Raw genomic sequence first — 12064 nt, 5'->3', positions numbered from 1 at the left:
GAGCACCTCTGCTATGGAGACAGGCTGAGAGAACTGGGCTTGTTCAGCCTGGAGAAGAGAAGGCTCCACAGAGACCTTAGAGCAGCTTCCAGTGCCTAAAGGGGCTGACAAGAAAGCTGGAGAGGGGCTTTTGACAAGGGTCTGTAGGGACAGGACAAGGGGGAATGGCTTTAACTTGACAGAGGGGAGACTGAGATGAGATCGGAGGCAGAAGTTGTTCCCTGTGAGGGTGGTGAGGCCCTGGCACAGGTTGCCCAGAGAAGCTGTGGCTGCCCCATCCCTGGCAGTGTTCAAGGCCAGGTTGGACGGGGCTTGGAACAACCTGGTCTAGTGGAAAGTGTCCCTGCCTGTGGCAGGGGGCTGGGACTGGATGAGCTTTGAGGTCCCTTCCAATTTAAACCATTCTGTGATTCTGCCATTCTGTGACTTCAGGGGATGTGAGGATGGCAGCAGGGCGCGGGGCCCAGCAGTGGGAGCTGGCTGGGGGGCACAGGGACAGTCCCACTGCCCCAGATCCCAGCCCTGAGCAGGCAGCACTGGGGCAGGCTGGGGAACGAGGGCTCCTCACGTGATGTGTGTTTGCAAAGCAAAGGAAGTGACACAGGCTCCGGATGGAGCTGCCTCATGGGGGGTTGGAGCAGGTACAGAGGTGCTGTGCCCTCTGCTAAGGGACCCCAAAACATCTCACCCCCTTAGCAGCATCTCCTGACAAGGACCAAAAACACCCCCAGTGGACAACAAGCACCCCAGCCCTCCTCAGGTCCCATCACATTTCTGCCCATCGGGCATCCATATTGCTACAACAGGGGGGTTACCCCCTCAGACAGGCACCCCCCTTTTCAGGCTGGAAAACCTCCGTGTGGTTGGGTTTGGGTGCAAGGCTGGACATGGACTCACATCCCATTGGCCCCCCCATATCGCATCTCCCAACACTGCCACAGCGACCTGCACCCCAACAGCCAGTGAGACGATCCCGGGAATTCGAAGTAACACCCGGAGAGCTGCCGTCAAAGCCCACGCACACAGCTCAGAGGGAGGGGGTGACTCAGGCACGGGGGAAAGATCTCCATGTTCCCAGCACAGAGCAGCACTGTTTATCTGGAGCCGGGGATGGGACGAGGCAGGCCCATCTGGGGAGGAACGGCTCACCAGGAGATGGGGACAGCATGCTGCTGGCAAAGCCAGTCCCGGAGGCGCTGGGATGCTGGTGCAAGGCTTCCCATCAGGGTGCACCGGCACTCCCAGCCCCACATATTTTGGACATGGATAACACAGTGCCTGGTCCTGAAGGCAAAATATCCCCCTGAACTCCTGCTAACTGCTCCCAGCCACCTGCTCCCCGGTCAACAGACCCCAGCAGCCACCCCACAGCCTTTGATGTGCCCCATGGCTGCAGTGTGGGGAACAGAATCCTTCCACCATCACCCCCCCAACCCTCCCCCCCCTCCCGGTTTCAGATGCAAGAAGGTTTGCTACGATGGTCCCTTCTGGTCTGCACCCCGATGGAGATGTGCCAGAACTGCCTGCTTATCTGAGCTGCTCCAACTGGGAGCAGTGCAAAAAGACGCAATCCCCCAAGTAGCCCCAGGCTTTGCAAGAAGAGGGTTTCACCCTAAGTCCCTCATCTGTAATGCCACAAGAGACACAACTCACAATTGAGCCAGCAAACTGTGTTTTACATTCCCCTGCCCACCGCCTGCAGCTGCCAGACACAAAACTGACCACAGACCAGCTCTGAGATCTGGATTCCTGCCTGTCTTAGGAAGGGACCAAAGTCCCACAGAGGTGCTACAATCCCGTATCACAGGGCTCATCCTGAGGTTCCCATTCATTCTTACAAGTAATAATGTATTTACCACTTGGTGCTTGGGTTTTTCCATGTACATCCACCACCAGAAATGGATCCAACCCTACCCCAGCCAAGAGCAATGCAACTGAAGCATAAAGAAAAAGGGTCAAATGTGCCAACAGCTCCCCACATCAGGCCTGGGAGGCTCTGAAAGCACTTGAGGGTAGCTTTAGGGGGGATGCTAGAGATGCTTCTAGCACTGGGATGATGTAGGAGGATGGACGGGGCTGAGGCAGCATCCCCAGGGCAAGGAGCTGGTGTGGGCTCAGGGCTCAACCTTCCCCACCAAGCCAAACCACTCAAACTCACACAACACTGTGAGGCTAAAAACAACTCATGAACAGCACCCAAAATTTCCCTTTGGGGAAGGGAAACAGCTTCCTGGGAACAGGGTGAGTGTATTTCCCCGTAACCTTTCTGTAGGAGAAGGAAGCAGAGCAGGCGAGAGCTTGCAGCATCATTTCTGGCCTGGCGGGAAGCATGCTGGTGGGTCCTGGTCGCTAAGCATCCCAGTCGCCAAGCAACCCATGGGAATGGCAGGAGTTGCTGCTCCTGCTTCCCTTTGTGAAGGAGGAGGAAAAGGAAAACAGAGGGTCTGGGGCAAAACTGCCCGATGAGTGAGGCTGGGATGGAGCTGGCATCAGGATGTGCAGTGGCATGTGGTGCCCATTGGGATCCCTCTGCAGGCAGGGGACTGCTCCTGGCTACTTACACTAATTCCACTTCAATTCACCTCAGCTTCATGAAGCAAACTCATTTCCCCTGAAACTCTGGGCTAGGTTGTGGCTTTTCCCAGCAGTAATTTCCAGGGAGGGTGCCAAACTGCAGTGCTTTCCCTGCACCAACTGGGAATTTCAAGCTCCAGCCACTTCTCCACAGCCTGGAAAAGCCCTTGTCTGGGCTCACACCACACCGTGATGACTTCTGTGGGTGAGACACAACCAAGCATCAGCTTGGAAGTCACCCCTGAGCCCTGCTTTGAAATTCAATTCCCTTTCCAAACTGCCAAGCTCCACTATTATACTTGGTAGGCAGCTCTGGTGCCACCCATCACAGAATGTTTTGGGCTGGAAGGGAGCTTAAAGCTCATCCAGTTCCAACCCCCTGCCACGGGCAGGGACACCTTCCACTAGACCAGGTTGCTCCAAGCCCCATCCAGCCTGGCCTTGAACACTGCCAGGGATGGGGCATTTTATGTTCTTGCTTGTCAGTCATTCCTAGCACTGCTGCACCGCCTCACAAGAGCCTCCACTACCAAACTGGAACTTTTTTACCCTTTGCAAAGTTTTCAGCCTTTCTCTCATAAAGACAAACCTTTTAAGTATAATTGAAACAACAAAATAAGGCAGACGACTCTCTGAGGTACCTTCAACCCTCTGCCTGCCTGGCATGAGCTGCAGAACCACCACCTCAAGCCAAAACAGGACATTTATTCCCCTCAAATTCACCCAAATTCGTTGATTTCTGATTTATTTTCACCAGGAGGTCCTTGGTTTTTGACCTCGAGGTTTTCTTTTGATTTGGACCAGGGCAGCAGGTCCCAGGAGTTCATTTCATGGCACCCATCTTAGCGCAGGGCCAGGGCAGTGATGCTCTCAATGCTGGAGCTGGTTCAGCATCCCAGGCTGTCTCTGCAAGTGGAAGGTCTGGGGATGGTGGGGGATTTCCCGTCTGAAATCCCTTTGTGCTTCAGCCTTCACAGATAAAACCAGACAGTAAAATGCCCCGGTTTCTGCCAGGTGGAAATTCCCAGTCGGCTGGAAGCGGCCCCAGCAGGGCGCCATGGGGACAGGCCGGATCCTGGCAACCCAGGCAGGTATTTTGCCTCTGGCTGCAGCGGCAGAGGGAAGTGAAGGCAATCCCCCTTCCTCCCCTCCTCTGCCCTGCTGTGGGTCACAGCAGAGAGAGGAGCCCCAGCGTGGCCCCAAACAGCTCTCCCCCAGCTCTACCTCATCAAGTGCTGTACAGAGAGGGGGGAAGGAAAAGCCTCTGTGGGGCTGACCGCTGTGAAGGGAAGAGATGGTTTTCTTCACAGAGGCCTGCAAGGGGTATAGCTGGGCAGGGGCAACAGGGTGTGCAGCGTGGAATGCTGTGCAGCATGGCAGGGTGTGCAACAGAGCACAGTGTGCAGCGTGGTCAGGCATGCTGCACGGATGGTCATGCAGTGTGGCTGGACATGCAGTGTGGCTGAACATGCAGCATGGCTGGACGAGCAGCGTGGCTGGACGTGCAGTGTGGCTGGACGTGCAGCGTGGCTGGATGTGCAATGTGGCTGGATGTGCAGCATGGCTGGACGTGCAGTGTGGCTGGATGTGCAGAGTGGCTGGATGTGCAATGTGGCTGGACGTGCAGTGTGGCTGGATGTGCAATGTGGCTGGATGTGCAGCGTGGCTGGACGTGCAGTGTGGCTGGATGTGCAATGTGGCTGGATGTGCAGCATGGCTGGACGTGAAGTGTGGATGGACGTGCAGTGTGGCTGGATGCGCAGTGTGGATGGATGTGCAATGTGGATGGACATGCAGCGTGGCTGGACATGCAGTGTGGCTGGATGTGCAGCGTGGCTGGATGTGCAATGTGGCTGGACGTGCAGCGTGGCTGGATGTGCAATGTGGCTGGACGTGCAGCGTGGCTGGATGTGCAGCGTGGCTGGACGTGCAGTGTGGCTGGATATGCAATGTGGATGGATGTGCAATGTGGATGGACGTGCAGCGTGGCTGGATGTGCAGTGTGGCTGGATGTGCAATGTGGCTGGATGTGCAATGTGGATGGACGTGCAGCGTGGCTGGATGTGCAGTGTGGCTGGACATGCAGTGTGGCTGGATGTGCAATGTGGCTGGACGTGCAGCGTGGCTGGGCGTGCATTGTGGCTGGATGTGCAGTGTGGCTGGATGTGCAATGTGGCTGGATGTGCAGCGTGGCTGGACGTGCAGTGTGGCTGGATGCGCAGTGTGGATGGATGTGCATGGACATGCAGCGTGGCTGGACGTGCAATGTGGATGGACGTGCAGCGTGGCTGGATGTGCAATGTGGCTGGACGTGCAGCGTGGCTGGACGTGCAGCGTGGCTGGATGTGCAATGTGGCTGGATGTGCAGCGTGGCTGGACGTGCAGCGTGGCTGGACGTGCAGTGTGGCTGGACGTGCAATGTGGCTGGATGTGCAGTGTGGCTGGACGTGCAGTGTGGCTGGACGTGCAGTGTGGCTGGACGCGCAGTGTGGCTGGACGTGCAGTGTGGCTGGATGTGCAATGGGCTGGATGTGCAGCGTGGCTGGACATGCAGTGTGGCTGGATGCGCAGTGTGGATGGATGTGCATGGACGTGCAGCGTGGCTGGATGTGCAGTGTGGCTGGATGTGCAATGTGGCTGGATGTGCAGCGTGGCTGGACCTGCAGCATGGCTGGACGTGCAGTGTGGCTGGATGTGCAATGTGGCTGGATGTGCAGCGTGGCTGGACGTGCAGTGTGGCTGGATGCGCAGTGTGGCTGGATGTGCAATGTGGATGGACATGCAGCGTGGCTGGACGTGCAGCGTGGCTGGACGTGCAGTGTGGCTGGATGTGCAGCGTGGCTGGACGTGCAGTGTGGCTGGATGCGCAGCGTGGCTGGATGTGCAATGTGGCTGGACATGCAGCGTGGCTGGACGTGCAGTGTGGCTGGATGTGCAATGTGGCTGGATGTGCAGCGTGGCTGGACGTGCAGTGTGGCTGGATGCGCAGTGTGGCTGGATGTGCAATGTGGATGGACATGCAGCGTGGCTGGACGTGCAGCGTGGCTGGACGTGCAGTGTGGCTGGATGTGCAGTGTGGCTGGACGTGCAGTGTGGCTGGATGCGCAGTGTGGCTGGATGTGCAATGTGGCTGGACGTGCAGCGTGGCTGGACGTGCAGTGTGGCTGGATGTGCAGCGTGGCTGGACGTGCAGTGTGGCTGGACATGCAGTGTGGCTGGATGCGCAGTATGGATGGATGTGCAATGTGGATGGACGTGCAGCGTGGCTGGACGTGCAGCGTGGCTGGATGTGCAATGTGGCTGGACGTGCAGCGTGGCTGGACGTGCAGTGTGGCTGGATGTGCAGCGTGGCTGGATGTGCATTGTGGCTGGATGTGCAATGTGGCTGGACGTGCAGCATGGCTGGACGTGCAGCGTGGCTGGATGTGCAGTGTGGCTGGACGTGCAGTGTGGCTGGATGTGCAGTGTGGATGGACATGCAGCGTGGCTGGATGTGCAATGTGGCTGGATGTGCAGCATGGCTCGACGTGCAGTGTGGATGGATGTGCAGTGTGGCCCCCCCTCTGCAGCAGCTTGCACAAGGCTCAGAGGCAGAACACCCCAAATACTTGCTGGAGACAGTTTCGAATGCAAGACCAGGGTCAGGTTGCACATCGCAAGCTCCTGCCCATGGCAGTGCTTGGGCTGAGGCTGGATGGTGGAGCTGGGAGCCAAGCAGGACCAGTACCAGGACTCTGTGCCAGGCAGACACATGAGCAGGGAACAGGCAGAGCTCTCGTCCATCAACAAACAGGGCCAAGATGCTGAAAACCTCCATGGACATCACCTCCTGTCCCCGCAGCAGGGCAACACCGTGCAACTCTCTGCTCTAAGCAGCGACGTGACCCTTCTAGGGATGAAATAACTCACACCCTGAACCCTGCTCATGCTGTCAGGCAGCTCTTCGCTCACACACGCTGGGCCTCCCAGGCGCATGTGAATCTGCAGCACTTCCTTCTCTGCACAGCGGGACCATCCCAGTTCAGCCCAGAGCACCAGCTAACCTGCCTTACTGGTGGTGGTAAGCAGGGAGAAGCTTCCCTCTACCTGGGATGTGGCTGCTGGGTTTTTCCCTGTGGTAACCTAAGGTCTGTTGAAACTATTTGTTAGCACAAGCACAGCAAACCGCTCGGAAACAGAAAGCCCAGCCGAGCCCTGCGAGGTTTCACCGGGGGCTGATGGGAGCTGCACTCCAACACGTCGTCCTGTTCCTGTTCTCTCTTTGAAACCTCTTCCCCAAATGGAGCCGGGTGGCCTCACTGCGATGCCACCATAGCCACCGGGCCTCTCCCTCCATGCCCCATCCTAGGGGAAAACACAGCCATGCCAGAGGGATTGACACCCCTTGGGAGGATTTTCCACAAGAAAAACCTAATTTACCCCTGTGGCTGCCCAGGGAAAGGTCTCCCTGAGTTTTTTATGCCAGGCATCCCAGGTTACACCCCTGCTGCGTGCCAGGATGCCTTGGTGGAGGAGACGTGGGTATCACATGAGGTCTGCCACCACTGCAATGTGAAGCACAAGCAAGGCTTTGCACGAAAGGTTCCCAGCTCCGTCTAACCCTCATGAGTAATAACTCTGCCAGGGAAAAAGCAAAATGATTCAGACATCGCTTTCCCAGCCCCCAGCGCCTGGAAGAGCCTTTATGCTGAACATTAATAATAGCTGAGCACGAAGGCATGGAAACGCAGAGCCTGGGGACAGTGGCACTTGTGGCCCTGTGCACCAGACCCTTGCACACCCATGTGTCTCATTAGTGTGTGTGAAGCACCACTGGCAAAGGTGAGGGTGATATCCCATGCATATCACCACCATGCACCGTGTCTGCATCCCTGCCTGTCCTTTGAGATGCTGTGCAGCCCCTGTCCCCTGCAGTACTGCCACCGCCTGCTGCCCCACACATCCCCTGCTCTCCACTGCTCCCCAGGCACATACACAGCAAGGTCCCTTGCAGCTCTTCCTGCTCTGACTCTCACCTATGCCCTTACAGACAAGGTTGTGAGCTGTAAACCAGGGCTGCAGACTCCAGCCCGAAGGATGATCTGCATCCCGATGCTGCCGTTCCCTGCCCGGCACCAGCAAACTCTCAAGCGCCTGGGTTTGGCTCCAGCTATGAGGATCTCTCATCACAGCACCACAGAGGTGAACTCACAGCATCCCCCTGGCCTTTGCCATGCGGCTGATGCCAGCAGGAGCGATGGTGGGGACGGGGCTGTTCTTGGGGTGTTCCTGTGCCCTGGCAAGTCCCAATGTCATGCCTTCCTTGGGCTTCCTCCAGCTCAAAGGAGGGGTATGTGATGGATGCAGTGGGACACTGCACTGGCTGTCCCTCATCCAACAGATCTCGGGGCTCCAATGGCCACCTTGTCCTTGTGCTGGCCCCAGATGGAGGTAGAGGACACTCTCTTGAAGTATTGCCCTGCTTATGAAGCCACCAGACACCCCAGGCTCAGGCCCAGCCACCAGTGCTGACCTCTCCCCACCTCCTTGCCCTATCGCTGGTGCCTTGTCCAGCGCAGTCCCAAGGCACACATCCATCCTTCCCTGCCTGCTGCCTGTCACCAGCTCCTCATCACCCTGGGACAGTCCAAGCCCCACACAGCACTTCCAAGACTCCCAAGTCCATTGCAATCCATGCCCATAGGGTCAGACATCCCCTGGACGTCCTTGTCCCGCGGGACCCGACAGTGGGGCCACTCTTTCCATCTGGGAGAGGTGGGGCAGTTACCCAGCCATGGCTGTGTTAGCGGAAGCGGTGTGTCCCGCTGGGACCAGGCACCCCCGGCTGCATCGAACCCCAGCACAGGGCTCTTGCATCACCCCCTGGTCTGCAGAGCTCCCGGCTCCGGCTCCCCCCATGTGCCCCCGGGCACGGTGCCGGTGAGCGCAGGCAGGAACCGCCCCGCCGCTGGGCAAACATTGACGCCGGCAGGAGATAGCAGAGCCCGGGCACCTCCCGGCACCCGGCCATGGTGCCCCAAACTCCTCACCCAGCACGGCGGCAGCAACACGTCATGGGCCCGCTGCCCCTTTCCTGCACCCTCTCCTTGGCTCTCCTCCATCTCCCCAGCATCCAAGCGTCCCCCCCAGAGCGGGCAGAGGCTCTCACCTTGGCGAGGGCACCGGAGTCACCGTTGTCCCTTCGGGCCAGCCCCGCTGCTGCGCTGCCGGTGCGGAGGGTGCCCCGATGGGTGCGTGTCCCACGGGTTGGTATTGGTGCTGAAACCACTCCTCCCCGGTGCCTGCTTCCGGAAAGGGCTCGCTATGGGTGCCCCCGACGCCGGGACTAGGAGGCAGGAGGTGAGGAAGGCCGGGGACCCCTCACCTCGCCTTCCCCACCTCGGTCCCGCGGGCGGGTCGGAGCAGGCCTTGGGATCGGTCAGGAATCTGGGCAGGGAGCCCAAGGCAGCCGCGTTCCGGCTGGTCCCGCTCGTACCTGGGGGGAGCTGGCTGGCTGCCCGCTGCAGGGCCGCCCCCACCAGAACCATGGGTCAGGGGGGGCCGCCCCGGCACCGCGGAAGATCCCGAAGCAGGAAGAAGGAGAACGGTGCCAAGAGGCGGCCGGGTCACGGGGCACCGCCACATCCCCGGGGCACAGCAATACCTCCCTGCGCCTGGGGTGCACTGGGCCCCCCTTCAGTGCTTGCTTTAAGGCTCCTCCGAGGACCCCTCTACAGCTGGACACTGAGGTTGGCCACACAGACCCCCAGAAGACCTGACCCCGACCGCAGGGCTCTGATGGAATGGTTTGGGCAGCACTGGGGGCTTCCGTGGGCTGAGGAAGAGCTGGAGGAGGAGGGGAGCAATGGGGTGCATGCCATGTACTCAGCCCCACAGCATGCACTGGGGCAGCTGCCGTCCCGGATGTATGGTGGAGGTGGCACTCCCGTGCCGAGTGGGAATGGGGAAGTGGTGGGGTGAAGCTGGCTGGGCAGTTACTCAAACCCCTGGCAGGAGCATGCAGGGTCCTGGGGAGCTGCAGCCCCCCCTGGATCCCATCATCCGTTGCTCAGCAGGTCCCTGCTGTGTCACCCCATCAATGGCTGCACCCTCATCACACAGCCTCATCACCGGCACAGTGGGATCCCCCACTGCGTGGCATCCCCTGACTCGGAAGGGGGTTCAGAGACAGGTCTCACACAGTCTCCTTCCCATCCCTTCCTCCTCCATTCAGCTCCCTCTCTTCCCTGCTGCCCCTAAATTAACCCTCCCTCTATGCATGATGCCTGGGAGACACTGGTGCTACACCAGGCACAACCTGCTACAGCCGCTGGAGCACAGCTAGAGCATCCCTGTGCAGCCAGGCACGGACCTCCCTGCACCCCAAAAGGTGCCGGGAGAAGAGGCATAGAGACAAAAAGCTTCTGGGTACGAGCAAGACCCTCTGAGGCACCAGGAGAGGTTTGGATGGACATGGGTCAAGCACTTGTCACCCTCTTCCCAGCCCAGCTGAGCCACCGGCGGTGCCGGAGCTCCCTCAGCAGCTCTCCCACACACTGAGAGCAGCTCTGACAGCCTGCGCCCACTCTCCTGCCCGGAGCCAGCCGAGCTATTCAAAAGCTGAAATGCAGTCAAGGGGATGAATGGAGCTACCTCCGCATGCCTCGGGTGGGATGGCATCTCCTGGCAAGGGGCAGGGGGAGGCATGGTGGACAGTGGACAGCTGGAGTGGGGAGAAAGCACCAGCTCCAGGGACCCCGCTGTTTGCTGCTGTGGCTTCATGTCTGCCCTGCACACCCTTTCCTCCGCACCCCTTTCCCTCTTCATCCCCTTGTCCTAGTCCAGTCTCATCCACGTACTCCCAAGGAGATGCCTGGGCTCTACACAAGTTTGGGAGAGACCCTGGCACGCTGCTTCCATGCCCTGGCCAGCACAGCCCCCAGGGAGCAGGGCATCCTTTCCCACCTGCTAATCCCTGCCAAAAACTAACCCAAGAGCCCCCCGGAGCCCCCAGCGGATTCATCCCCGTGACTTACAGGAAAGCTGGTTGAACAGTCTGCTGAGCCATCCCATGCTCCTGCACTGAGGGTGAGCTCGTAGCTACGAAACGCTCGAGAGAAACAGGTTTCCCCCCGCCTCCCCCTTCCATAAACCACCCTCTTCATTGGCACAGAGAGAAGCGATAAAATCTGACGGGATTTATTAATAGCACCTCTCCTATCACTAGGGAGCGGTGCTTCTGGAACGGCTTTGAGCATCCCAGTGTGGGGCTGCTGGAGGGAGGAGAGCAACAACTTACTTTTGCCAGGGAGCAGGGCTGGGGCCGGAGCCGGAGGGTCGGGGAGATGGAGGAGGGCACCAGCTGCAGCTCCGGAGCCACCAGCAGACGTTTAGGAGCACCACGAAGGAGCAGAGGAAGTTTTGTCACGCAGGAGTCACACCGAAGAAGTGGGGAGGCGACGCCAGGAGAGGAGGCTGAGGATGTCCTTCGAGCCAGGAGGGTTGGATGGAGCGGTCCCCACTCACTCCAAGCAGGTAGAGGGATGCTGCAGGTTATTGCTGCCACCTTGAGGCCGGCCAACCTGAGCTCCTCTGTCCCCCCCTACAGCACCCCAAGGATGTGGGGCTCCCCTGCCCCCCACAACCTATAGCAAGTTCCAGCCAAGCAGTAACTGTATTATTTACTTTGATAAGTGGAGCCAGTTTTCATTGGCACAGGTTGCCCAGAGAAAGCTGTGGCTGCCCCATCCCTGGCAGTGTTCAAGGCCAGGTTGGAGGGGGCTTGAAGCAACCTAGTCTAGTGGAAGGTGTCCCTCTCTATGGCAGGAGGCTGGAATTAGATCTCTAAGGTCCCTTCCAACCCAAAGCATCTTAGGATTCTATCGTTATCAATCTTGTTTTCACTTAGAGGGGATGAATAATTTTTTACCCAAGTGGCTCAGGCCCCAAACCCCTGAAAAGAGCAGGAGTCAGGGCGGGTGGGTGTCTGCTATGGGCAGCGATGAGGAGACCACAGGCCATGGCAGCACAGGGTGTTGGAGCAAGATTCAGATGCTGGAGAGAGATTCATGGTTCTCAAGTGTTCTTTCAGGAGCTGTCAGTAGGAGCTGGGACCTCATAGGAATATCACCGCCCATGTGAGCATGGGGGGTCCACAGTGTGGGTGCTCCCTGCCAGCACCCCAGCTCTCCTCAGCCCTCGTGAGTGGGAGGGTCAGGCTCTCAGGTTTGGAAGCGGTTGGGGAATCAGGACGTGAGGATTAGCAGGAAAGCACCCGCCATGGTGCTGGATTTGCTCTTCTTTTGCCATCTGGCAGTCCCTGGTGAGGAGACTGCATGTCCCACTGTGTCCCGGAGCTCTTTCACCTCTTGCACATCCAAAGGGGCCACACAGGCAGTGGGCAGGGCCAGCTGGGATGTCTGAGAAGCCCATAGGGTCCTCCACAAATTATCTACGGGCATATCTCTGCTCATTGACCCCGACTCAGGCCATGTCTGCAGACCCTGGGCTG

At 58.8% G+C, this 12064-nt stretch overlaps 1 protein-coding gene across 7 annotated transcripts in view; it reads right to left on the bottom strand.

The window, feature by feature from the left end:
• PTK2B (protein tyrosine kinase 2 beta) overlaps positions 1-11000 on the bottom strand; it is a 29545-nt gene extending 18545 nt beyond the window's left edge. For 5 of the 7 annotated variants that reach the window (XM_061461169.1, XM_061461172.1, XM_061461173.1 and 2 more), the window contains exon 1: positions 10590-10709. In XM_061461169.1, the coding sequence (XP_061317153.1) occupies positions 10590-10626 (37 nt within the window). In that variant the 5' untranslated portion in view covers positions 10627-10709. Of the gene's footprint in view, positions 1-8722; positions 9043-10589; positions 10710-10852 lie in introns of those variants that run through there. The other 2 variants (XM_061461171.1, XM_061461170.1) reach the window with 2 other exon arrangements.
• Between the last annotated feature and the right edge of the window lie 1064 nt (positions 11001-12064).

The sequence above is a fragment of the Pezoporus flaviventris genome, unplaced genomic scaffold (genome assembly GCF_033815535.1).
Source record: "Pezoporus flaviventris isolate CSIRO_AGI_PZ_B2104156 unplaced genomic scaffold, CSIRO_AGI_Pfla_v1 ptg000031l, whole genome shotgun sequence".
NCBI classification, from domain to species: Eukaryota; Metazoa; Chordata; class Aves; order Psittaciformes; family Psittacidae; genus Pezoporus; species Pezoporus flaviventris.
The sequence above is the reverse complement of the archived record's forward strand: the minus strand, read 5'-3'. Positions and strand labels throughout refer to the sequence as shown.